This window comes from Rhinolophus hipposideros (genome assembly GCF_964194185.1).
Source record: "Rhinolophus hipposideros genome assembly, chromosome: 14".
NCBI lineage: Eukaryota > Metazoa > Chordata > Mammalia > Chiroptera > Rhinolophidae > Rhinolophus > Rhinolophus hipposideros.
Genome location: NC_138060.1, coordinates 26995147 through 27021682, shown reverse-complemented (window position 1 = coordinate 27021682; position 26536 = coordinate 26995147). Strand labels below are relative to the sequence as shown.

The following is a 26536-nucleotide window of genomic DNA, read 5'->3' as shown; positions in this document are numbered from 1 at the left end:
TGAGGGGCAAGAATTTAGTGACCTGCTCAAGGTCAGTGACTGGCCCCAGCGAGGCATGATGGGGCTGGACCCTGAGAGGCCATAAGTGGACCCCTGTTCCACTAGGTGCTCCACCCCAGGTCTGGGCTGCTGGCCACCACACAGAGTCACAGAGGGGAGGGAAGCAGGAGTGGAGAGAGAACACAGAAAGTGGGATCTTTTCTGCACTGTACCTGCTTGCATGCCACCTGAGACGGGGAGGTCATTTCCTCACAGGCAGTACTCGTCACCCCAGGACAGCTTAATTGGGAAAGTTCCCTTTCACCCACACCCCAGCTCCAATTCTGCCCTTTGAGTCCTCAGACACCACCTGCTCCCCTGGTCCCAGGACAAACCAACAGATACTTGGGGACAGCAGCCAGGGCCTGTGAACTGCCCTGCCTCTGGCTCTGCTGCTCCTCCCAGGATATAATAATAGTCACAGCCCCCTGTACTCAGTTTCCCCTCTGTGCCAGGCCCAGGACTGAGTGATGACAAGCATCATCTCATTTAGCCCTCACAGTATCCCCAGGCAGTGGGTGTGGTTATCTCTGTATTATAGATGTGGCATCTGAAGCTCAGAGAAGTTAGGTGACTTGCCCCAGGCCACACAGCTAGTGAGAAGAGCCAAGGCATCAGTCCAGGGAAGCTATAACACCTTCCCCCCACCTTTGTGCAGATCCAGGTAGGGAACTTCAACCAGACCATTGCTACACTACAGCTGGGTGGCAGCGAGACCGCCATCATCGTGTCTATCGTCATCTGCAGCGTCCTGCTGCTGCTTTCTGTAGTTGGTAAGGAGCCCCACCCTTGTGACACCTGGGAGGGAGGACCTGCCTCTGAAGACGGGCAGAAAAAGGCATAATGGGCTGGGGGTCCAGCTTGAGCAAGGCCTGGGGTGGAAATAAGTCCCGCGCCCAGAGGTGGGGTGAGAGGTGTGCGTGGCTGTAGCCCACATGGGTGGAAGATGATGGATGTTGGGAGGATGTGCTGGGCCGTGGGCTCGAGTGCCAGGCAGAAGAATTCCGAACCTTGCTTTCCAGTCAGTAGGGAGCTACTGAAGGTATTTAACAGAAGGTTGTTCAGGGCAGTTAGCCTAGGCTATACCACTATTAAAATAACGATTATAAATGTAATACATTCAATGTAGCAGAGAAATTGAAACCCTCATACACTGTTGGTGGGTTGGAAAATGGTGCAGCCCCTTTGGAAAATACTTGGGCAGCTCCTCAAAATGTTAAAGAGCTGTCTTGTGACCCAGCAATTCTACTCTCTACCCAAGAGATGTGAAAACACGTTTACACAAAAACTTGTGCATGAAAATGCACAGCAGCTCTGGTCATAACAATCACAAAGCAGAAGAATCCAGTGTCCATCCACTGATGAATGAACAGAATGCGGTACATCCATACAACGGAATATTATTCAGCCATAAAAAGGAATGAAGTACTGGCTCTTGCTACAGCATGGATGAACCTTAACAACGTGTGAAATGAAAGAAGCCCGTCACAAAAGACTACATATTCTAGGATTCCATTTATATGAAATATCCAGAATATGTAAATCCATAGAGATAGAAAGCGGATTATTGGTTGCCAGAGTCTGGGAAAGGAGGGGTAGGGAGCGAGTACTAGTGGTTATGAGTCTTGAGGCAATAACAAATGTTCTAAAAGTTGGTAGTCGTGGATGCGTAACCCTGTGAATATACTAAAAGCCATTGACTTGTATACTTTAAATGGATGGTTATATGGCATGTGCATTGTTATCTTAACGAAGCTGTTCTTAAAAAGTAAATATTCAATATAGAAATTTTTAGAGAAAACTGGATGAAGCTAAAAGGAAAAAAAATACCCATCATTAACACCCTATATATGTTAGTATATTTCCTACCAGTCTCTTTTCTTAAAAATTTATACATATGTATAGTATATATGAATGTATATTATATATAAAAATATGAAATATTTCTTTTTTTTTTTTTTTTGCCTTGGAGGACTTTATTTTATTTTATTTTTTTTTTATTAATTTTATTGGGGTGACAGTTGTTAGTAAATTTACATAGATTTCAGGTGTACAATTCTGTATTACATCGTCTATAAATCCCATTGTGTGTTCACCACCCAGAGTCAGTTCTCCTTCCATCACCATATATTTGATCCCCTTTACCCTCATCACCCACCCCCCACCCCCTTACCCTCTGGTAACCACTAAATTATTGTCTGTGTCTATGAGTTTTTGTTTCTCATTTGTTTGTCTTGTTCTTTTTGGTTTATATACCACATATCAGTGAAATCATAGGGTTCTCTGCTTTTTCTGTCTGACTTATTTCACTTAGCATTATTCTCTCGAGATCCATCCATGTTGTCACAAATGCTCCTATATCATCTTTCCTTAACGCCGAATAGTATTCCATTGTGTATATGTACCACAACTTGAAATATTTCAATATTATATATAGTCCCTTCCCCACCCCAGAAAGTGATTATAATATACTGCTTTGTAATCTGCTTTTAAATATTTCTTAATTCACAAATAGCATCTGGTTATTGTAGAAAGAATTGAAAAATGCTAAAAAAACGGAACAGCAATCACCCATAATTCTCTCACCTAGGGGAAGCCACTAAAAATAGTTTATCACTATCTTACACACTCTTTCTCTCTCTCTCTCGCTCTCACTCTCACTCTCTGCTTTTTATAAGAATGGGACATTGAGCTTTATTTTACTGGCTGTTCCCCAAGCCCTATGCCCCATAGGAGTTTGTCAGCCCACTCAGGAGTGGAGGACTGAGCGCCACCTTCCCACACCCTCCCCAGAGGAGGTGGAGCTGAGACCACAGGGAGGACCTCTCCCTCCAGGCCCAGGCTCTGTACATAGCAGGTGCCAAAAAATGCTGTCCAAAGGGCTTTCAAGGCCTGACTCCCCTCTGCTGCCCACAGCCCTGTTCGTCTTCTGCACTAAGAGCCGCCGTGCCGAGCGCTACTGGCAGAAGACGCTGCTGCAGATGGAGGAGATGGAATCTCAGATCCGAGAGGAAATCCGTAAAGGTAGCCGGTGGGGACCATGCAGGAGTGTGGGCCTCGGCTTTCCCAACTGGGGAATGAATTTGAGATCCGCTCACTGCCACCTGCCTGTCACCAGGCTTTGCTGAGCTGCAGACGGATATGACGGATCTGACCAAGGAGCTGAACCGCAGCCAGGGCATCCCTTTCCTGGAATATAAGCACTTTGTGACCCGCACCTTCTTCCCTAAGGTCAGCCTTCCCCTCACCAGCCACCGCAGGGGCTCCTGGGCCTGTCTAGGCTGTGCAGCTCCGGAGGGCACTTTGCATCTGGGAAAACCTGGCTAGTGCAATGTGGGCTCCTTAAGGAATGCAAACCCTCCACGCCCACTCACAGGGCCTGTCAGGGGAGGCCCTTTCTCCCCCCACTTTCCTTCTCTACTCACTTGATGTGTAACTGTCCGTATGGAAGCCAGCTGCCAGCCTCACTCCTCGGGTGCCAAGCCTGCCTCTCCCTTCACTGAGGGGGCGGTAGAGGCAGCCCAGGTGCTCCCAGGCCCCATGTGTCCTGCCAGCATCTCATCTCTGGGTCCTTTCCTAGCCAGGCTTCCTTGGTCTACATGTCCCCTCCTCCTTCCCGCTGGACTCTGCTCCATCCTTTCCATGCCTCTTTCTGTTCCAGGGGCTGCGGCCCTGTCCCCCCTTCCCTGACCTGTCCAGAGCATTTGTGCCAGTGGCCATGCCCTCTTGCACTGTCCACACTGTTCTCCATACAGCAGCCAAACAAGCCCATGTCGTGGTTCCTCTCTGTCAGCCTCTTTGCCTCAGTTTCCCTTATTCTACACTGCGCTACTGTTGCTTCCTTTTAAGCCTTATGCCCTCTTGTATTAGTACACCTTGGCTCTGCTGGTTCCACTCCTCCTTTTCCTCCAGGAAGCCCCCTGGGACACCCCTCCCCACTCCTCTGGAATCCTGTGGCTCCTTGGGCACAGCCCACTGTCTCTTCTTCCTTTATAAGATGTCCCTTTGCCTTTGTTGAGCGGCCCTTGCATGCCAGTCAAGAGACTGCAGCCCCACTGAGATGCTGGGGGGTCTGCCTCCACAGTGTTCCTCTCTTTACGAAGAGCGTTACATACTGCCCTCCCAGACCCTCAACTCACAGGGCAGCTCCCCAGTGCAGGAGACCCACCCGCTGCTGGGAGAGTGGAAGGTGAGTACCTGCAACTCCCCGTGCACACGCACACTGGGCTGCCTCAGGGCAACCCTGCCCCTTTCTGGCCCCACTGCTCCATTGATCCCAATCACCGGGGGCTGGGAGGCGCCTGCCATGGAATAGTAGTGAGCCCTCCATCCCAGGAGGCATTGAAGCAGCCCTTCAGAGTGTTGTTATAAATGCTGACCCCCAGGCCAGGTAGAGAGGGGAGAAGGTTGGGCCTCCCTGGACATCCCACTCCACCTGCTGCTTAGAGCCTAGAAGGTGAGACCGTCCCACACATGGGGACACTGGGTTAACTCCAGGCACCCTTGCTCTTCTCTGTGCCCCACTTTTCAATTCAACTGAGCCATTGTTCCAATCACAGGGAATAAGAAGCTTCCACTATTAAAAGGTAGTGAGCTCCCCATCCCTGGAGTCATTCAAGGAGCCATTCATGGCATTATAAGTGCTAACTCCTAGACCAGGTAGAGGCACTGGACCCCTGAGCCCCTGTGAAAACTGCATCACCAATCGCTTCCACAGATCCCTGAGAGCTGCCGGCCCAACATGGAAGAGGGGATTGGCCTGTTTTCCTCGCTTCTGAACAACAAACACTTCCTCATTGTCTTCGTCCACGCACTGGAGCAGCAGAAAGACTTCGCCGTACGTGACAGGTCAGGCTGCCAGGCTCTGGGCGCGGGACAGGGGCCCATCTGAGGCCACAGTGCTGGTCCTGGCTGGGGCAGTTTACAAATCACCACGTTCTCTGGGCAGTTGTCTGGCCCCCAGCATCAGGTCCTGGGGGTCCTCCCCTTCCTGGGCCGGATTCCTCCTGCACAGGCACACCCGTGATGAAGTGGCCCCAGAGCCCCCACTTTGTGGTCCCCAGATCCCAGAGCCATGAGAAACGGCTGGAGCTGACGCCCCGTGACCACCCACAGGTGCAGCCTGGCCTCCCTGCTGACCATCGCGCTCCATAGCAAGCTCGAGTATTACACAAGCATCATGAAGGAGCTGCTGGTGGACCTCATCGACGCCTCGGCCGCCAAGAACCCTAAGCTCATGCTGCGGCGCACGGAGTCCGTGGTCGAGAAGATGCTCACCAACTGGATGTCCATCTGCATGTACAGCTGCCTGCGGGTGAGGCGGGTGCAGCGGTGCCACCCACACTGCAGGGGCCGCCCCCTCTGAGCCTTCCTGTAGGTCGGACTTTGTTTTATCTCCCAGCAGCATTTCCAGGGGGGTTGTCACGTCCTTTGTGCAGATGTGGACAGAGGGACTCAGAGGAGGGTGGGTACAGGCCCAGAGGATCCATTATACAGACGAGGAACTGAGGCTCAGAGGAGGCTGCTTCCTGCGAGGGCCCAGAGCCAGCTCAGGGAGGAACAGAGGCCATGGCAGGGCCTTGTTATGGAAGATTGTTTTCTCAGTCATCAAACCTTCCCTGGTGTGGCTTTGGGCCGCCGCTCCGGGTTTGGGAGTATTAGACCTGGGCCTGGCCCTTGAGACTCTTCCAGTGTTAGGGGAGACAGACATGGAAACAAATTACAATACTGTGAAGCTCAGCCATCGAGGCCTCAGACGCGGCGGGAGGGTTCAAGGTGGCTTCCTGGAGGGGGTGACTCCAAACGGAGGCCTGAGGGCTTAGTGGAACGAGCCAGGTAAGAAGTTGGGTGGGGAGGGTGTTCTAATGACAGCATGGATAAAGGCCAGGAGAAGGGGATGTTTATAAAAGGAACTGAAGGAAGTCTGGTGACTTTCTGATGAGAGATGAGGCTAGAAAGGCCGGTGGGGCTACATAGTCAAGGCCTTCTGCACTCTGCCAAAGGGACCCGATTAGGGCTTTGCTGCAGAACGGAAGTCGCTCAGCCCCTGTTCCTGCCCCAGTGTCCAGCTGCCCTGCAGTGGTAGAGGCCAGGGAGTCATCTGGGATCGTGAAAGAAAGGCACAGGCCAGGGTGGAGCCCAGAACCAGGGCCTCATGTCCTGGGCTTGAGTCCTGTCTTTGGCATAAACCAGCTGTGTGACCCTGAAAAGGCATTGCTCTCTCTGGACCTTGGTTCCTATCTATCAGGTGGGGCCTCTGTCCCTGGACTTGGGGCTTATTAGGGCCAGGTAGTCTAGAGGAGCCCTATGGATCCTCTCGGGGTAAGTGGGGGAGTGGGGTGGAATAGGGGAGACTGGTCCCAGGGAGGGATCACCAGGACGCCCCAGTATTGGTCTCTACTGTCTGCCTTCTGAGTCATCAGGAAAGACCCAGCTGCAACAGGAACCAGAGGGGCTACAGTGGACACTGGACCCAGCTCCCTTGGCCTCTTTGTGTGGCCTCAGCCAGGCTTTCCCTCTGAGCCTGTTTCCTCCAGAAAATGGGGCATCACTGGCTCCCCCCCCCGCCCCCAGAATTGGAGAACTAGATCAGGAATAAGAGCTGGCATGTTGCCTTCATAGTCTTTGCCAAATTTGCCTAATACTATTATATGCTTATTTTTTCCCTTAAATCAGCCTTCTGTGTTTACCTAAATATCCACTATGAATGGAACACGTGGGTCACTTGCTATAAAATGACCATGAAAGTCAGCTCATAGCTATGGATGGCAGCAGAGTCCCTTTTTGGCTGTGTGCACTTTATGAAAGGGAAATTGTCGAGGGCCGGGCTATCTGAGGCCCCAGTCAAGTCCAAGACTCTCCACGCTCACCAGGCTGTGATTTGGATTATTGGAGGCCACGTCTGTGTTCTGGTTCCACCTGAACTCACCTTGTGAGGCTTAGCAGAAAGAGTCCTAGGCTTGGGAGTCAGCTGATCCAGGATTTGAGTCCGGCGCTGCCACTTCCCAGCTGGGTGACCCTCGGCTGGTGGCTTGCCCTCTCTGAGCCTCAGCAGTATGTGGAAGGGTCGTTGGGAATACGAAATGAATGTGCCCAGCCACAGTTGGCAGTGTTCAACCTTAGAGTCCATGGAGACACCCAGGGAGTTGGGACGACAGGGATGGCACCAGATCCAAAAGGAGGATATTAAACAGATAGCCATGGAGGCATTGGTGGAAAGGGGTAGTGAAAGTGTTCCAGGTGGGGGCTGCAGCATGGCCACAGGCTTGGGCGCTGAAATATGGATGGTGAGCAGGGAGGTGGTGGGGCTGGGATGGCCAGGCAGGGCCTCAGCCCCTGACAGCCCGTGTCCCCCCAGGAGACCGTGGGGGAGCCGTTCTTCCTGCTCCTGTGCGCCATCAAGCAGCAGATCAACAAGGGCTCTATAGACGCCATCACGGGCAAGGCCCGCTACACACTCAACGAGGAGTGGCTGCTGCGGGAGAACATCGAGGCCAAGCCCCGGGTGAGCTGGCTGGGGCGAGGGCAGCGGGGCAGCAAGGTGGCACCGTCTCCCGGGCTGGCTGGGAGGGGATCCTCGCATGCCTGCAGACTCCAGCCTTGCCCTGGCCTCCCCAAGCAGGTCGCCACCCCACCTGGGCCCAGGGCAGTGACGTGGGGACTTGCTGACCCTTTGCCCCCTCTCGTGCAGAACCTGAACGTGTCCTTCCAGGGTTGTGGCATGGACTCGCTGAGCGTGCGGGCCATGGACACTGACACACTTACGCAGGTGAAGGAGAAGATCCTGGAGGCCTTCTGCAAGAATGTGCCCTACTCCCAGTGGCCTCGCGCCGAGGACGTCGACCTCGGTGGGCAGGGGTGGGGTGGCACAACTTGGCATGGGGCTGCTTTGATGGAACCAGCCCCTAGCTTGGTCATACACTCTTTCATTCAGCAAAGGTGCGTTCATTTTGGCGCCGGGGACACAGCTGGTCAGACAAGGTGCCCATCGGCAAGGAGCTCCTCTTCCAGTAGGGAGACAGGCCCTGCAGCGTAAGCAGCTGCGGGCAACGGCAGGCAGAGTTCAGGAAAGGCTTTTCCCAGAAGGGGATGTTGGAGTGAGTTTTGAAGGTTGCACAGGATTCTGGTTTGGTCAAGAACGAGGGCCGTTCCCCTTATGATCACCAGCCTTTCCCGAGCGCTTGGTCTGTGCCAGGCCCCATTGTAAGCACCAGGCTGGCACCGTGACTGTCCATTCAGAGCAGAGAACTTCAGGGGGCTCTCCAGGGCTGGCATGCAGGCTGGCATCTCCTCTGGGCTATGAGGTGAGGCTGGGCAGGCACTCAGTCTCCCAGGTCCTGGAAGGGCAGTCGGCACTTGTGCTTCACCTGGAGGACAGCGGGGAGCCCCGTAAGGGCTGTGAGCCTTTCACAGGTGGCACCTTTTCTTTAATCAGCAATAGTAACAGAGCCCTGAGGACGAGGACATTTCCAGAACTCCTGCTCTGTGCTTACGACTGGGACACCATTCCCCAGTTGTCTCCCCATCCCCTTCTGTAGAGGCTCGGGGAGAGGCATGCATGCCCCAGGGTCCACAGAGGGAGCAAGCGGCCTCCCTGTGTGGCCAGGCTGGTGCTGCCCCCGGCGGCCCCCTTCCCCTGGCCCTGACACCCTGCTCCCTGTCCCCAGAGTGGTTCGCTTCGAGCACACAGAGTTACATTCTCCGGGACCTGGATGACACCTCCGTGATGGAGGATGGCCGCAAGAAACTCAACACTCTGGCCCACTACAAGGTGGGATCCCCAGTGCCACCAAACCCCACGCCCAGCCTCCCTAACCTGACCTCTGACCTCAGCTTCTCTCCTGTCAGATCCCTGAAGGCGCCTCCCTGGCCATGAGCCTCACAGACAAGAAGGACAACACATTGGGCCGAGGTAGCGCCGGTGGACATGGGGAGGGTGTGTAGGGCCCCTTCTGAGCAGTCCTAGTGGGGAAACTGAGGCTTCGAGAGGCCAGGCTGGGCTGGGCTGTGGCCTCCTTGCTGGGGGCAGGGGCCGGGCCAGGCCCCTCTGCCCAGTACTGCCTGGGCAGAGCCTTTGGGCCGGCGCTGTGGCCAGGCTTCAGGCTGATTTCCTCTGGGCAGTCACAGCGGCCCCAGGAGGGCGGGAGGTGGTTCCAGTAGGTTTGGGCAGCTGCCAGGGCAGAGCGGAAGGCTGGCATGCCCATCTAGGATTTGGGGCTGTGCCACTGCCTCAAGTCCCACAATCCACACCCTCAGATGCCCCAGGCCCGGCGGACTAACTGCCAGGCCTGGGGTCCTCGGCTCCTGTGGGTTTCAGGGTCCCCTCCTGAGGTCAGGAGCAGGAGCTTGGGTCTCTCCCAGCAGCTTGTGAGGTCGGGGTTGGCAGAGGCTCTGGCTGGAGGGTGGAGTGAGTGAGGGCAGCCACCCCGGGGCCTCTCCCCTCTCCATGTGTGACCATCTCTGTTTCTCCATCGCTCTCCCCACTTCTCTTAAAACCTTGTGTATTTTTATGTTTCTCAATGCGTCTACCTTTATCTTTGTCTCATTTTCTGTGTCTCTCTGGGTCTCTCTCTTTTATCTCTGTATTTTTCTTTGCCTCTTCCTCTATCTCCTTTTCTCCATGTGTCTCTTTGGAACTCTGTTTCTATTGGTTTCTTTCTGTCTTCCCACCTCCTCCTCTCTCTTGTTTATTTATTGTGTGTGTTTTTCCTCTCTCAGTAAAAGACTTGGACACCGAGAAGTATTTCCATTTGGTGAGTGCCCGGCCTCCAGCCCTGGGGGCTCCCGCCCATCACGGGGTGTGGACTTGGCTTCCTACCACACTGGGCCTCTGGGGAGCACTCCCAGTCCCTGGGAAAGACTAGGGCTGGGGGAGCGGGGATGGGACCCAGAATGAGAGGGAGCCTGGGCATCTGTACACACAAAGTGTGTGCAGACCAAGTGCCTATCGGAAAAGGACAGGACCGCCCCCAGGACGGCCAGGGATGGTGCCTGGTGCTGGCACTGACCACCACTCCGGTCTCCCAGGTGCTGCCCACAGACGAGCTGGCAGAGCCCAAGAAGTCCCACCGGCAGAGCCACCGCAAGAAGGTGCTACCGGAGATCTACTTGACTCGCCTGCTGTCCACCAAGGTCGGCTGGGCTTCCTCTCCACCTCTTGGGAGGGTCAGCTGTGCACTCACCTGGGTGGGGCTGAGAGCTCTTCCTCTGTGGGGCCAGATGGCTTTCCAGGGCAAGCGGCTGAGGGCTTAGGGTCCTGCCTAAGGGGGGTTTTGCTCACAACCATGAAAGGTGCTGGACAGACGTCTTCTGTGTTAGCCAGTGTAACCGAGAGGGCAGCAGAAGCCCCAGAGGAGTCAGTGATGTCCCCAAGGTCACACGGCTCAGGTGGCAATTGGCACCTTAAAGACCACACCCTGGCCCCACCAATTTCCCCCTCCATGCCCTATTCCTTTCAACACCCCTATAAGATAGGTTTCACTAACCCATTTCACAGACGGCAAAACAGGCTCAGAGAGGTTAGGAGACCAGCCTGCTGCCACATGGCTTCCACATTCACCAGCCCCAGCACTGTGGGCTCCTTGGAGCCACCAGAGGTGCCCACTTACCCTCTATACGGGGTCTGGACTGACAGCAGCCACCCTGCTCCCCTGTAGGGCACGCTGCAGAAATTTCTGGATGACCTGTTCAAGGCCATTCTGAGTATCCGTGAAGATAAGCCCCCGCTGGCTGTCAAGTACTTCTTCGACTTCCTGGAGGAGCAGGCTGAGAAGAGGGGGATCTCGGATCCCGACACCCTTCACATCTGGAAGACAAATAGGTGGGTGGTGCACATGTGGGGAGGGCTGTGAAGCTTCCATGTATCATTAGGGGCAGCAGTAGTGTGGGGGTTTAGAGCCCAGTCTCTCAGTCCACCTGCCTGGATTCAGTCCCCACTCTGCTGTGTGATCTTAGGTAAACAACTTAACCTCTCTGTGCTTTAAGTTACCCCCAGCTGTACAATCAGGGCAATAAAAGTAATCCAAAGTATAAGAATTAACTATAAAACATCCATGCCGTCTGGGGTGGCAGAGCGGCTAGAAGCCAGGTTTTCTGCGTGGAATGGGGCAGGCATGTTGCCCTACCATCATTCTCCCTCCACCCTCCTCAGGAAGCTACTGTCAGCTTCATGGAAAAAATGAGAAAACTGAGGCTCACAGAGAAGCGCCTACTCAAGGTCACACAGCTCTCGCAATGGCAGAGCCAGGCTCAAAGCCGTGTGGTCTGATTCTCATACCCAGTTTGTAGCCTTCCTTTGAGGCATGTCTTAACTTTTTGGGGTCACAGATCCCAACAAGAAGTTGTTGAAAACCTCAGCCTGACCCTCAGAAACAATACCATGGCTCCAGAAGTTTCTGTGCAGTTACAAGGGCTTCTCAGGGCTCTGGGGGGGTCCATAAGCTCTGGGCTGCGGAGTCCCTGGAAGGCCGCAGAGTGGGGTTGTTACCACCCCTCTGGCCTCCTGAAGCCAAAGCTTAGGATCCAGACCCCACCCTCCTTGCCTACTTAGTTGTCCAGCTAATGGTAGACTTCCTGCTGCCGTGCAAAGCTGAGGGAGGATCTGTGGACTGCCAGGCGGGGTGGGGGTGCTTCTAATGAGAACCAGGACGTGGCTTGAGGCTCCTGCAGGAGGCTCTGTGAGGGGTGAGGGTGGAGGTGGACAGCGAGGATGCACTGAGGTCCCCATGCCCCAGCTAGGCCTGCAACTCTGCCTCCGCCTTCTGCCCTTCTCCACACGAGAAACCTTGCTCCTAGCCTCTCTGCCACCCTGGTCAGCAGGGATGTTTATCAGCCCCGTTTGTGGAGGAGCAAATAGGTTTCCAGAGGTTTCATCTCATGACAATATTCAACTGGCCTCGAAGGGTAAAGCCAGCCTGTCTTCTGGCCCTGGCCGCCCCACCTTTGAGCTGGGCTCAGTTTCTCTGTTGCCTCCATCCCACAGCCTTCCTCTTCGGTTTTGGGTGAACATCCTGAAAAACCCCCAGTTTGTCTTTGACATCGACAAGACAGACCATATCGACGCCTGCCTCTCGGTCATCGCACAGGCCTTCATTGACGCCTGCTCCATCTCTGACCTTCAGCTAGGCAAGGTCAGCTGCTCTCGGGGCCAGGCTGCCAGTGGTGGCACTGAGATCTTCCTGGGAGGAGAACTGCAGGAGCTCAGGGCTGGGGGACGTGGGATGAATGGGGACATTCTGAGAAGGAGAGAGACTCACACGCTGGCCCCTACAGTCAGAAACTGTGCCTCACTGCGGATAAGCTGCACCTGCCTCAGGAGTGCCCAGCACCAGCTCAGGACATTTAGGTCATAGCGCCAGGCCTGAGAAGCCAGTGTGAGTGTGGACAACCTGCTTGGTGAGGCATCTCGTGTCATCCGAGAGTCAGCCAGGCTCTAAGCAACATTCCTGATGGTCAAGAGCCATCTGAGTGGGCTCTGAGTGAAGGGGTGGGCCTTCGAGTGAGTGAAGAGGACCAAGACCTCTGAGATAGACCCAGGAGGGAGCTCTCCGAAGCATCTTTCTGCAGGGAGAGGAGCCAGCGGGCTTCAGAGGGTGGAGAGGAGAGAGAGCGCTGGTTGCTGTGAGCATTGAGATGGCAGGGCAGGACGGTGGGTACAGGGCCCTGCATTTAGCCCGTGACTTTCAGCGACAGGCCACGAGAGGTAGAAAATGCCCTCCCTTCTCACTATCTCAGAAGGCAGGATGCCTGTGACAGACAAAGAACTGGGAGTGTACTTGGCATGTTTCACTTTTGGGCGTTGGAAACATGTGGTGGGAAATATTCCACTGAGCCAGCAATCAGGCCTCCAGAAGTCTTCGCCACCCAGCCCCACAACCCTAAGCGAGGATGTAAATAAAACAGCCTGCGTGTGACAAAGAGCTGGCACAAAGCCCATGCACTTTTCCCCTAAAAGCAGTAGGTCCCCTTTCAGGCCCTCACCCTGACGGTGCCGTGGCAAACAGGACAGGGCGGAGTGGGTGAGGAGCCGCTGGTCACGGATGGGACCACTAGTGTGGCAGTAGGGACCAGGGCTCATCCAGAAAAAGACAAATCTGTGTAGTCTCTTATTCCCTCACTCCTCTCTACCCAGGATTCGCCAACCAACAAGCTCCTCTATGCCAAGGAGATCCCCGAGTACCGGAAAATCGTGCAGCGCTACTACAAGCAGATCCACGACATGACGCCACTGAGCGAGCAGGAGATGAACGCGCACCTCGCTGAGGAGTCGCGGGTACGGCCGGGCTCTGGGGAGCCCAGGACTGGCCTGTGACGGGCTGGGCCCAAGTCTGATGGTTGGATTAACCACCCCTCCCAACTCCTTCCTTCTCTGTTCTTGTAGAAATACCAGAACGAGTTCAATACCAATGTGGCCATGGCAGAGATTTATAAGTATGCCAAGAGGTATCGCCCGCAGGTGGGTACCCCTGGTGTGAGGCACCCCCCATTTCAGCCCTGCTCACCTCCACTCTGCGCAGGAAAACCCAGGAAGAGGTTTCCGCTTCAGTATTCACATCCCAGGACGTTTGTACTTTAGCGGCAGGTTGCCAGTGGTGGAAACCCAGGCAGGCTATTCTCCCCAAGATCGGTGGGGGGAACCCACTGGGGCCCAGGGCTGTGATCCAACTGCTCGTCTGCTTCACCCTCAGATTATGGCTGCCCTGGAGGCAAACCCCACGGCCCGGAGGACCCAGCTGCAGCACAAGTTCGAGCAGGTGGTGGCTCTGATGGAGGACAATATCTATGAGTGCTACAGCGAGGCCTGAGCCTGCAGACCCGGTGCTGGGGTGCAACAGGGCACCCGGCCCTCAGCTTCATTTGGTCCCCAGTGCCTGTCACCCCGGCTGGGGAATGACTAAGCAAAGTCAGCTTTGGAAAGGGGAACGAGGGGCCTCTCTGAGCCAGGCAGAGGAACCCTGGCCCCTTGGCACTCTGTCCCCTCCCGCCGGCCCCTAGACCCAGCCTCTGGGACAGAGCCTTGAATGGCACAGCCAGTCTCTGGTAAGGCTCTCAGTGTCCACCAGCGCGGCCTGGATGGTGCCCCCACTCGCTCTGTCACAGCCCGCTGCTGAGAGCCCCGGCCTGACGCGGCCCACCAAACGAAGAAAGAGGCCGCCTGGCTGCAGCCGGAAACACTACCTCATCCATTCTGACAGAGGGGAGGCCTCCTTGAACCAGCCTTCGATTGGGTTCTGCTTCAACCACCAAAACATTGTCTCCATTTCCCCTCACCCAGAGAGGACCCTGGGCACACAACAGTTTCAAGCAGTGTCAGAGTTTTGTTGCTTAAGCAGCTAGTGGTGGAGTGGGCAGCGCCCACTGCCCATGGGGAGTCTCCGTGGGCTTTGGCCAGAGCCAGGGAGGGTACAGACAGGGACACGGGGACATGTGTGGGCAGTCCTGGTCTTGAGGCGGGGAGAGGGGCTAAATTGCACCAAGGCTGTAGCTGGGCTACTTGATCTTGCTGGAAGTGTTCCTAACGATAGCACCACTTTTTGTTTTTTTAAGAAAGCTTTTATATATTAAACTTATCACACGCCAACTGTGAATAGCTGCCGCTTGTGCAGAGGACCTGGGGAGGGGAACCGAGGGGCTCCCAACACACACTGGAAATGACTGTTCCAGAGGACAGCCAGACCTGGCAGAGACCCCCCCCCCCCCAACACCCTGAGAAAATCACCCATTCTGTTCCCGTCACAAGTGCCCCTCTGGCTGACCTGGCCCCCTGCAGCAGACCTAGCCAGCGCAGGGCCTGGCTCAGAGTCTCAGGGGCTGGAAGGGGGTGGCCGGGATGCTCTGGAACCTTCTTTATAATAAAAGCCTGATGGGAAAACCTGCTGGGGCTCCAGCCTTTATTCTGAGATGGGCATGGAGGAAAAGAAGTGCTTGTAGCAGGAGGAAGGGGAGCATAGCTCAGAACCTACCTCAGCCTTCTGAGGCCATCAGTGATGGGAGGGTTGAATTGGACAATGCAGCTGCCTGCTTGCCATGAGCCTGGCTTACACCTGACATGCTCAGGGCTCTGAGGGCACCCATGTGACCTCCAGGAAGAAATCATAGCTCCTAACCCACTTTATTTAACAAGCCTGTGAGGAACATAATACTGTCCCCATTTTACAGATGTAGAAATAGCACCATGAGGAATTTCCCCGGGTCACAGCCAGGAAACGGCAGAGTGGGGGCATAAACCAGGTTGTCTGGGCCTTCATTGCTGTTTCCTGCTTCCTTCAGGCCACAGCCTCCACAGCAGCCCCCAAAGTGTGTGGGGAAGTCAAAGGTAACCACCCTGGAAAGAGATTACATTTACACATCCTGAATTTTTTACCTCAAAAAATATGTATCATTAACCCCATTTTTCAGATGAGGAAACAGAGGCATTTTCCCCAAGGTCAGTGTAACCCTGGACTGTTTCTAGTAAAGCAGGCTGTTCCCCACTACAGGCCATGAGGGTGGTTAACCTAATCTGAGGTCTGCAAATGCCCAGAGACCCCAGCCCACCCAGCAGACGCTGGGCTTGTGCTGGGGGTAAAGTGCATCCCCGACCCTCCAGAAAAGGTCATTAGTAAGCAAAGCCACCTCCAAATTAGTAGCCACTCAGGTTAGTTTTGTCCCTTTATGAAGGAAAAATAAGCACACACATTTATCAAGGGTAAGAACTAGGACAGAAAAATTCATACAATTTAAACAAAATCCCACAAATGCCAGTTTTAGAATTGATGAGAACAGAAAAGTGAGAAAAGTAAACAATATTTAACTTTAAAAATAGCCTTTTGCTGTAGTGGCTTCTGGGTGGAAAAATTCTTTATCTTCAAATTTTCTATTCTGAGCACTGGTTCCTGCTTATTAAGCAGCAGATTTTCTAATTTAAGTTATTGACACGTTTGATAGGGAGTTGTGGTTTTTTTTGGTGTGATTCTAGATTGAATACGTTTCCTGCAGAAATGTCAGGAAGTACAAGAAGCATAAAGAAAATAAAAGCTACCCTAATGCACCTATGGTTAGTATCTCAGAGAATGCTATTCCAAATCATGTGCTTGCCTGGTCTGGGGGCTAAGGAATCAAGTCAGGACCAGGGTCTACACACCATTTTGTAACCTGCCTTTTCCCTCATGTAACAATCTGTGAGGAACATCTTTCTATGTCGTTAAATATTCCACAGCCTGTTTTAATGCCTGATTAACATGCAGTTCCTTCCTGAAGTTTAAAAATGCTTTTGCCAATGGAGGAAAACTCTAGTTTCTGGGGTCATTTCTCAGCACAGATGTGGCCAACCTCTGTGAACCAGCCCCAGTCTTTGTCTGAGGCCCTGAAGACTTGCCTTGCAGTTATGGGTGTTTCTTCACTCTGTGAGGGTCACGGGAAGTGGGGGCCTTTGGCGAAGTGTCCTCACACAGCAGAGGAGACTTGCCCGAGTCTCATGGGTGCCAGATGCTGACCAGTCTCTGCCAGACCAGGGACCCTGGACTGCCCCCATTTCCTGGAGGTGAGATGCTCAATGATGCCATCCCAGACCCAGCCTGGGTGCCTCCCACAGTCCCTGGCCAAGTCCTGAAAGGAGCAGACACTGAACCAGACACCGCCCCCGACCCGGGGAAGAACCAGCAGCCCATCCCCTGCTGTCTGCTCACAGTGCCCCTTGGCACCCTGCTGGCAGCCACATTACAGACACGCCAAGGAAGCTGTTGGCACAGCTAGACAAAGCCTCAGGTGGGATTCGGGGAGAAGAGGGTGGGGTAGAGGGAACAGGGGAAGGAATGGAACAGTCTGATGCCCCATGCTGGGCTGTGTCAGTTGCCTTTTGTGCCCTGTCGGCTTCCTTCTTAAGTCCCGTCCAGTTTATCTGACTTCCTTCAAATTCACCCTGTCCTCTGCCCCATCTAGCTTAGCCATCACCCTCATCTGGACCATCTCTTAGCAGCTTCCTGAGCAAGCCGAGTCTTCACCCTGGGAAATGGTTGCCGTGCAGTCACCTATCTGTGAAGACCTCAAACTGTGGATTCATCATTGACTCCATTCTACATCCAGCCCTTCAGCAATTTCATCTACCCTGCTTCAACAGCTACCCAGATCCCACTACGTCTAACCCCTTGCCCCACTGTCACCCTCCCGCACTGAGGACCACCATTGCAGGGGCCTCTTCGCTGGCCTGCTGCGGCCCTGCTCCCACTCTGCCAAGCACTGTCATCTGGTGGCTTCTTATCACAATTCAAACAAAACCCAAAGTTCTTACCCTGGCTCCTCGGGCCCTTCAGGATGTAGCCCTTGTCTGCCCTGCAGCCCTTGTATGGTTGTCTAGTGCTGCATACCAAACCACCCCAATACTCAGCGGCTTAAAACAACAGCAAATATTTATGTGGCTCATGCACCTGTGAGTGAGATAGGGCTTGGCAGGGAAGGCTTGTCCCTGTTCCACAGGGTGTCAGCTGGGGCAGCTCATCTAGAGCTAGAAGATCCAAGTCTAAGATGGTATGCTCCCATGGTTGGCAATTTGGTGCTGGCTGGTCAGGGAGCAGAGCAGGGGCTGAAAACTGGGGTGCCTTGGTTTCTCTCCACCAGCTGTTTAGGCCTCGCCACAGCATGGTAGCTGAATTCTAAGAGCAAGTATAAAAAAACCCCACTCATTCAAGGAGGTCCAAGATGTCAGCCCCGTAAGAGGATGCTGAACCCATCGCTTCCCCTGAGCAAACTCTAATACACATGTATTGATATATAGAGAACAGTTACACCTGGGAGACAACTGAATGAACAGCATCTAAACAACAACAAGAGAAGCCTGGGAAGCTGGGGGAGCCATCCAGGAGCTGCGGGAACGCTCCAGGTGGGATGCGCTGGTGAGCGCCATCCTTTACATCCTTCTCCACTTCCACAGCTAGGGCCGTGGGAGCTGTTTGGGTGCTTTGCCCTCCTGCTGGTTCACCACAGTGAGTTCCCGGCTACATTGCCTGGAGCCTTTTGCTTCTGAACAAAGAGAGCAAGCAGGAACAACAAGGCAGTACCATACAGCCCTAGCCTCCCTGCCAGGAGCCACTCCAGCCCAGTGAGCCCGCGTCATAGGAACTATAAGCATACCTGGCTTCCCCAAACTTCCTGACCCATTAATCCCACACAGAGGTTGCTTCTACACAAGACCATTTTCTGTACAACAAACAAAGAGAGAGACTGTATAGAGGTGTCTGGGGAGCCACAGGAGCTTTCTGGGGACTGCAGGATTTCTGGGGTTTGAGATGCTGGTGAGTGCCACTGTTTACATCCCTTTCTACCTCCATAGGGCCTGTGGGAGCTCAAGGTGCTCTGGCCTACCTGCAAGGCTGTTGCAGGACATTCCTGGACACAATAATCCAAGTCCATTTCAGCCTCGAACAAAAGGAGCAAGCAGTATTGTGTTTCCCCGAAAATAAGACCTAGCCGGACAATCAACTCTAATGCATCTTTTGGAACAAATATTAATATAAGACCCAGTCTTATATTAAAATAAGACCCAGTATAATATAATATAATAATATAATACTGTGTCTTATATTAATTTTTGCTCCAAAAGATGCGTTAGAGCTGATTGTCCGGCTAGGTCTTATTTTCGGGGAACACGGTATCAACAAGGCTTTACTATACACACCTAGCCTCCCCAACTACAGCTGCTCCAGCTGGGTAGACCAGTGCCCTGGATGACTTTGGCACCTGCTCGACTCCTACCGGCTTGCCAAATCACCCGGCACACTGAGCACACACAGCTTACACAGAGGTTGCTTCTACATAGGGCCACTTTTTCAAGAGTATGAGAGATGGCTATTTTGTCTAATTCATATAAACAAACACAGAAAGTCAAACAAAATGAAAAGACAGAAGAATATCTCTTAAATGAAGGAACAAGAAAAAACCTCGTTTGTTTTTTTTTTGGGGGGGGGAACCCTAAGGAAATGGAGGTAAGTAATTTGCCTGATAAAGAACTCAAAGAAACAGTCATAAAGATGTTCACCTAACTTGAAAGTGGACTAGTGGAGGTAAGGGAAAACTTCAACAAAGAATTAGAAAGTATGATAAGAAAACAAGCAGGGGCCGGCCCGGTGGCTCAGGCGGTTACAGCTCTATACTCCTATCTCCAAAGGCTGCTGGTTCGATTCCCACATGGGCCAGTGGGCTCTCAACCACAAGGTTGCCAGTTCAACTCCTCGAGTCCCGCAAGGGATGGTGGGCTGCGCCCCCTGCAACTAAGATTGAACCCAGCACTTTGAGCTGAGCTGCTGCTGAGCTCCCGGATGGCTCAGTTGGTTGGAGCACGTCCTCTCAACCACAAGGTTGCCGGTTCGACTCCCGCAAGGGATGGTGGGCTGCGCCCCCTGCAACTAGCAATGGCGACTGGACCTGGAGCTGAGCTGCGTCCTCCACAACTAAGATTGAAAGGACAACAACCTGACTTGGGAAAAAAAAGTCCTGGAAGTACACACTGTTCCCCAATAAAGTCCTGTTCCCCTTCCCCAATAAAATATTAAAAAAAAAAAGAAAATCAAGCAGACTGAAGACTACAATCATTAAAATGAAAAATGCATTAGAAGGAATCAATATTAGATTAGCTGATACAGAAGAAGAGATCAGTGACCTGGAAGACAGGCTAATGGAAATCAACCAATCAAAAAAGCAGAAAGAGAAAATTTTTTTTAAATGAGCATTGTTTAAGTTACCTCTGGGATAACTTCAAATGCTCAAACATTTACATGATAGGGATCCCAAAAGGAGAAGAGAGAAAGGAACAGAAACTAATGGAACTGAAAATAATGGAACTGTGCTGGCTTTGCTGTTCTCTGAGTGTTCCTGGGAATGGCAAATTCAAATTTTGATAGCAGTGAAAAGGATTACTTTAAGGTTAAATTAGAGGAAGAAAGTGTGATTCTCACATTGGTTCCAGTTAGTGAGGAACCTAATGAAGAACATCAAATGGAACCAAGCATTTCTTCAATCTCAGAAGACAACCAGAAGATTCCTAGGACAGATGATGAAGTTTATCTTCCTCAAACGAGTGAACAGTTCAAAGCTTGTCCAAAACGAATGCTCCCCTTGCCGACCATTTTGCCTTCAATTAATAAAGTGCGTTGGGACACTTTGCGGAACTGGTGCCAACAATTTAATTTGAGTACTGATGGCAAGAAAATAGACGTTTACCTGAGGCTCAAGGAACATGAGTACTCTGAAGCAAAACAAAACATTCCTGAAATACTACAGGAGTCAAGTTCAAAGAAATGCAAGATGGTGATCAAGAAAGCAAGGAGTAAGAAAAGTTGTAAGATGAGTGAGAGAGAGCAAATGACCAATAGCATTGAAGTGATAACTTCAGCTCAGGAAGCCATGTTGGCAGCGTGGGCAAGACTTGCTGCAAGAGCAGTACAACCTAAGGCTATGAATTCATGTCCCATCCCTACTTCTGCTGAGAACTTTCTGCTGCAAACCTCTGGTATCAGGTGGAGTGTGGTCCATGGCAGACCTCTCTTGGCAGACAGAGAGGGTTGGGTTCGCCTGCCGTTCTGTGCAGGTCAGGCGTGGGTCCCTGACCCTCCTAAGAAGATGATCTCTCTCTTCCTGTTACCGGCCTGCACTTTCCCATACCCAGACCTAGAAGAAAATATGTTATGCCCTGATTGTGTTAAGAAGAATAAGAGGATGATGGAAAGATTAACTACAATGAAGAAGTAGAAGCAACCTGGTTTGAACACAACCACATCATTCCTTTTGGATTGACCATGTCGTAATAAAGAATAAACGGTGGATAGATAGCTCACAGATAAAAAAAAAAAAAAAAAGAAAAAAAGAAAATAATGGCTGAAAACTTCCCTAACCCGGGAAAAGAAACAGACATTCCAGTCAAGGAAGCACAGAGAGTTCCAAACAAGATGAACCCAAAGAGACCACCAAGACATACTGTAATTAAAATGGCAAAAGGGACGATCTTGAAGGAAACAAGGAGAAAATAACAAATTACTTACAAAGAAAACCCCATACAGCTATCAGCTGATTTTTCAGCAGCAACTTTACAGTCTTGAAGGGACATCTTTGAAGTACGAAAAGAAAGGAACTTACAACCTAGAATAATTTACCTATCAAGGTTATCATTCAGAATTGAAGATAGTTTCCCAGACAAGCAAAAACTAAAGTAATTATCACCATTAAACCAACTGTACAAGAAATGTGAAAAGGTCTTCTTTAAGCAGAAATGGAAAGCCATAACCAGAAATAATATGAGAAACGAAAAATATCCTATAGGAAAAGCCAAATATGTAATAAATACAGCAAATCAGATGTTTAAAAAGCTACTGCAAAGGTCAAAGGAAAAAAATTTCAAGCTCAAAATTCAATAAGTAGGAGACACACAACACCAAAAATCTAAAACATGACATCAATAACATAAAGCGTGGAGAGGGGGAGTAAAAATGTAGTCCTTATAGAATATATTTGAATTTAAACGCCTATCAGCTTAAAATAGACTGCTATAGATATAGAATGATATACATAAGCCTCATGGTAACCACAAACCAAAAATCTACAAAAGATGTACAAAGAATAAAGAGAAAGGAACCCAAACAAAAAACTAAAGAAAACAAGCAAACCACAAGGGAAGACAGAAGAAAGGAACAAAGGAGAACTATAAAAACAACCAAAAACCAATTAAAATGGCAATAAGTACATACTTATCAATAATTACTTTAAGTATAAATGGATTAAACTCTCCAATAAAAAGACACAGGGTGGCTGAATGGATTAAAAACATGATCCATCTATATGCTGCTTACAAGAGACTCACTTTAAATCGAGAAACACAGAGAAACTGAAAGTAAAGGGATGGAAAACGATATTGCATGCTATAGAAATGAAAAGAAAGCTGGGGTAACAATACTCATATCAGACAAAATAGACTTTAAAACAAAAAATGTAAAAAAAAAAAAAGACAAAGGACTTTGCACAGTCCTAAAGGCATCAATCCAAGAGGATATAACAATCATAAATATCTACACACCCAGTATAGGCACTCCTAAATATATAAAACAATATTTTAATGAACATAAAGAGAGAAATCCACAGTAAAATAATAATAACAGAGGATTTTAATACCCACTCACATCAATGGATAGATCATGCAGACAGAAAATTAACAAGGAAATAATGGTCTTAAATGTCACATCAGACCAGACCCACTTAATAGACATTTATAGACCATTTCATCCAAAAACTGCAGGATACATATTTTTTCAAGTGCACATGGAACATTCTCCAGGATAGATAACACATTAGGTCACAAAACAAGCTTCAATAAATTCAAGAAGATTGAAATCATATCAAGCATCTTTTCTGACCACAATGGCATGAAATTAGAAATCAACTACAGGAAAAAAAAAAAAAACTGGGAAAGACATGTGGAGACTAAATAACATGTTACTATATAACCAATAGATCAAAGAAGAAACCAAACAAGAAATCAAAAGCTGTCTTGAAACAAATAAAAATGAAAACACAACTTTTCAAAATTTAAGGGATGCAGCAAAAGCAATTCTAAGAAGGAAGTTCTTAGAAGAAGGTATATAGGCCTATCTCAAGAACCAAGAAAAATCCTAAATTAACAATCTAACTTTACACCTAAAAGAACTAGAAAAAGAAGAAAAAGAACAAAAACCCCAAAGTACACAGGAGGAAAGAAATAGTTAAGATCAGAGTAGAAATAAACAAAATAGAAATTAAGAAAATAGAAAAGATCAATAAAATTAAGAGCTGTTTCTTTGAGAAGATAAATAAAATTGACATACCTTTAGTCAAACTCATCAAGAAAAAAAGACAGATAAATAAAGTCATAAATGAAGAGAAGTTACAACCAGCACCACAGAAATACAAAGAATCATTAAAGAACACTGCAAACAATTATATGCCAACAAATTCAACAATCTAGAAGAAATGGATAAATTTCTAGAAGTATACAACCTTCCAAGATCGAACTCGGAAGAAATAAAAATCTAAACAGACTGATTATTAGCAACAAAATTGAAGCAGTAAAACAAAACAAAACAAAACTCCCAACAAATAAAAGTCTAGGAGTAGGTGGTTTCACAGGAGAATTCTAACAAACATTCAAAGAAGATAATACCTATCCTTCTTAAACTATTCAAAAAATTGAAGAGAAAGGAATACTTCCAAACTCATTCTAATAAAGCCAGCATTACCCTGATACCAAAACCAGACAAAGACATTACAAAAAAAGAAAATTATAGGCCAATATCCTTGAAAAACATAGATGCCAAAATTCTCAACCAAATATTACCAAACTGGGGGTGGCCGGTTGGTTCAGTTGGTTAGAGTGCAGTGCTCATAACACCAAGGTTGCCAGTTCAAGCTGCGCCCTCCACAACTGTATTGAAAACAACAACTTGACTTGGAGCTGATGGGTCCCAGAAAAACACACTGTTCCCCAATAAAAAAAAATATATATATATATATATTAGCAAACCGGATTCAACAACATATTAAAAGGTTATATACCATGACCAAGTAGGATTCATCTCAAGCGTGCAAGGATAGTTCAACATCAGTAAATCAATCAATGTGATACACATTAAGAAAATAAAGGATTAAAAACTATATAATCATCTCAGATGCAGAAAAAGTATTGGACAAAATTCAACATCCTTTTATGATAAAAACTCTCAGCAAAGTTGCAATAAAATGAACATATCTCAACATAATAAAAGCTATATATGACAAACCCATAGCTAATATCATACTCAACGGTGAAAAACCTGAAAGCTTTTCCTCTAAGAAAAGGAAAAAGACAGGAGGGGGCCCACTATTACCTTTTCCTATTAACACAGTGTTGGAAGTCCTACTCATAGCAATCAGACAATAAAAAGAAATAAAAGGCATTCAAATCAGAAAGGAAGAAGTAAAACTGTCATTATTTGCAGATGACATGATACTATATATAGAAAACCCTAAAGACTCCACCAAAAAACTGTTAGAACTAATAAATGAATTCAGTAAAGTTTCAGGATCGGAATCAACATACAGAATCTGTTGTGTTTCTATACACCAATAATGAATGATCAGAAAGAGAAGTTAATAAAACAATCCGATTTACAGTTGCATCAAAAAGCGTAAAATACCTAGGAATAAACTTAAGCAAAGAGGTGAAAGACCTGTACTGTGAAAACTATAAGACATTGAGAAAGAAAGTGAAGAAGATACAAATAAATGGAAGGATATACCTTGCTCATAGATTGGAAGGATTAATATTGTTAAAATATCCATACTACCTAAAACAAAATATATAGGTTCAATGTAATCCCTATTAAACTATCACTGGCATTCTTCTCAGAATTAGAACAACTAATCCTAAAATTTATATGGAACCACAAAAGACCCCAAATAGATAAAGAAATCTTGAGAAAGAACAAAATGGGAGGTATCACACTCCCTGATATCAAACTATAGTACAAAGCTACAATAATCAAAACAGCATGATACTGGTATAAAAACAGATAGATCAATGGAACAGAGAGCCCAGAAATAAATCCTCACTTATATGGTCAGTGAATTGATGACAAAGGAGGTAAGGCATACAATGGAGTAGAGTCTCTTCAATATTTGGTATTGGGAAAACTGGACAGATACATGCAAAATACTGAAATTTAACCATTTTCTTATGCTATATACAGACATAAACTCAAAATAGATTAAAGATTTAAATATAAGCCCAGGAACTATAAAACTCTTAGAAGAAAACATAGGCAGTAAACTCTTTGACATCACTCTTAGCAATATCTTTTTGGAAATGTCTCCTTGGTCAAGGGTAACAATAGAAAAAATAAATAAATGGGACTACATCAAACTAAAAAGATTTTGAGCAGAAAAGGAAACCATCGACAAAGTGAAAAGACAACCTTTGGGAGAAGATATTTGTAAATGATACATCCAATAAGGTGTTAATATCCAAAATATATAAAGAGCTCATACAACTTAACACCAAAAAACAACCCAATTAAAAAATGGGCAGAGGACCTGAATAGCCACATCTCTAAAGAGGCCAACAGACATATGAAAAGAAGTTCACCATCACTAGCCATCAGGAAAATGCAAATTAAAACCATGAGATATCACGTCACACCTGTCAAAGTGGTTATCATCCATAAGTCAACAAACAACAAGTGTTGGTGAGGATGTGGAAATAAAGGAATCCTCATGCACTGTTGGTGGGACTGTAAATTGGTACAGTCATTATGGAAAACAGTATGGAGGTCCCTCAAAAAATTAAAACTAGACCTGCCATATAATCCAGTAATTCCTCTTCTGGGTGTTTATCTGAAGAAAACAAAAACATTAATTCAAAAAGCTATACGCACCTCCATGTTCATAGCAGCATTATTTACAATAGCCAAGATATTGGAAGCAACCTAGTTGTTCATCCAGAGACGAATGGATAAAAAAAGATGTCATACACATATACAAGGGAATATTACTCAGCAATAATAAAGGATGAAATTTTGTCATTGTGACAACATGGATGGACCTAGAGGATATGACAAGTGAAATAAGTCCGAGAAAGACAAATACTATATGATTCCACTTATATGTGAATCTAAAACAAAACAAAATAAATGAAAAAGCAAAACAGAAACAGACCCATAGATGTAGAGAATAAGCTGATGGTTGCTAAAGGGGGCTCTTTATATATTGTATGAGCTCTTTATATATTTTGGATATTAATGCTTTATTGGATGTATCATGTACAAATATCTTCTCCCAAAAGGTTGTCTTTTCACTTTGTCGATGATTTCCTTTTCTGCACAAAATCTTTTTAGTTTGATGTAGTCCCATTTATTTTTTCTATTGTTACCCTTGCCCAAGGAGATAGGAATTAAAAACATATACATACACACACGAAGTCGAGGCTGCCAGTCTCATAAGGTCTGAGCCTAGATACTCATGTATTTCCACTGTATTTTATTGCTCAAGCAATCACAGAGCCCAGATTCAAAGTGCAGGGACGCAGACTCTACTCCTCCACGGGAAGAGTGTCACAGACGTTTTTAAAGCACCCCAGGCTTCACATCCCATTCATCCTCCCTCATTGGGCTGTAACCACACGGGCCTCCCTGCAGCTCCTGGAGCCTGCCAAGCATGTTCTCACCTCAGGGCCTTCGAACTGTCTCTTCCTTCTGTTGACGAGAGCAGGGCCCACAATCATGCTCAGGAACTAATTGTTGAAAGGTCTCTGACTCCTCTCAGCTCCTCTGATCTCTCTTCTCCACAAAGGGCTCTTCCTAAACACACATCAGTCTCTCCTGCCTATAACCCTCCCTGGCCCCCCACTGCCCCTAAGAGAAAGTCTACCTTCCTCAGTCTGTCTCTCCACACCTTCCTGCACCTTGCCCCATTGCCCCGTGGCTCATGCCACCCCTCCCCCCATGCTTCTGTCAAAACCACAAATCCTCCT

General features: G+C 48.9%; 2 protein-coding genes across 3 annotated transcripts in view; both read left to right on the top strand.

The window, feature by feature from the left end:
• PLXND1 (plexin D1) overlaps positions 1 to 14912 on the top strand; it is a 49997-nt gene extending 35085 nt beyond the window's left edge. Inside the window, exons 20-36 of one of the 2 annotated variants that reach the window (XM_081073321.1) lie at positions 698 to 812; positions 2956 to 3063; positions 3158 to 3270; positions 4124 to 4228; positions 4757 to 4887; positions 5155 to 5353; positions 7397 to 7543; positions 7730 to 7886; positions 8706 to 8809; positions 8887 to 8950; positions 9757 to 9791; positions 10066 to 10170; positions 10695 to 10858; positions 12020 to 12167; positions 13169 to 13309; positions 13418 to 13492; positions 13725 to 14912. In XM_081073321.1, the coding sequence (XP_080929447.1) occupies positions 698 to 812; positions 2956 to 3063; positions 3158 to 3270; positions 4124 to 4228; positions 4757 to 4887; positions 5155 to 5353; positions 7397 to 7543; positions 7730 to 7886; positions 8706 to 8809; positions 8887 to 8950; positions 9757 to 9791; positions 10066 to 10170; positions 10695 to 10858; positions 12020 to 12167; positions 13169 to 13309; positions 13418 to 13492; positions 13725 to 13841 (2028 nt within the window). In that variant the 3' untranslated portion in view covers positions 13842 to 14912. Of the gene's footprint in view, positions 1 to 697; positions 813 to 2955; positions 3064 to 3157; positions 3271 to 4123; positions 4229 to 4756; positions 4888 to 5154; positions 5354 to 7396; positions 7544 to 7729; positions 7887 to 8705; positions 8810 to 8886; positions 8975 to 9756; positions 9792 to 10065; positions 10171 to 10694; positions 10859 to 12019; positions 12168 to 13168; positions 13310 to 13417; positions 13493 to 13724 lie in introns of both variants that reach the window. The other variant, XM_081073320.1, reaches the window with a different exon arrangement.
• A 4975-nt stretch (positions 14913 to 19887) lies between these two features.
• Positions 19888 to 20757, top strand: LOC308507190 (developmental pluripotency-associated protein 2-like; the record flags this gene model as incomplete). The annotated part of the gene is made up of 1 exon (XM_081071825.1): positions 19888 to 20757. One exon carries the CDS (start codon positions 19888 to 19890, stop codon positions 20755 to 20757), a length of 870 nt encoding a protein of 289 aa, XP_080927951.1.
• Positions 20758 to 26536: the final 5779 nt, after the last annotated feature.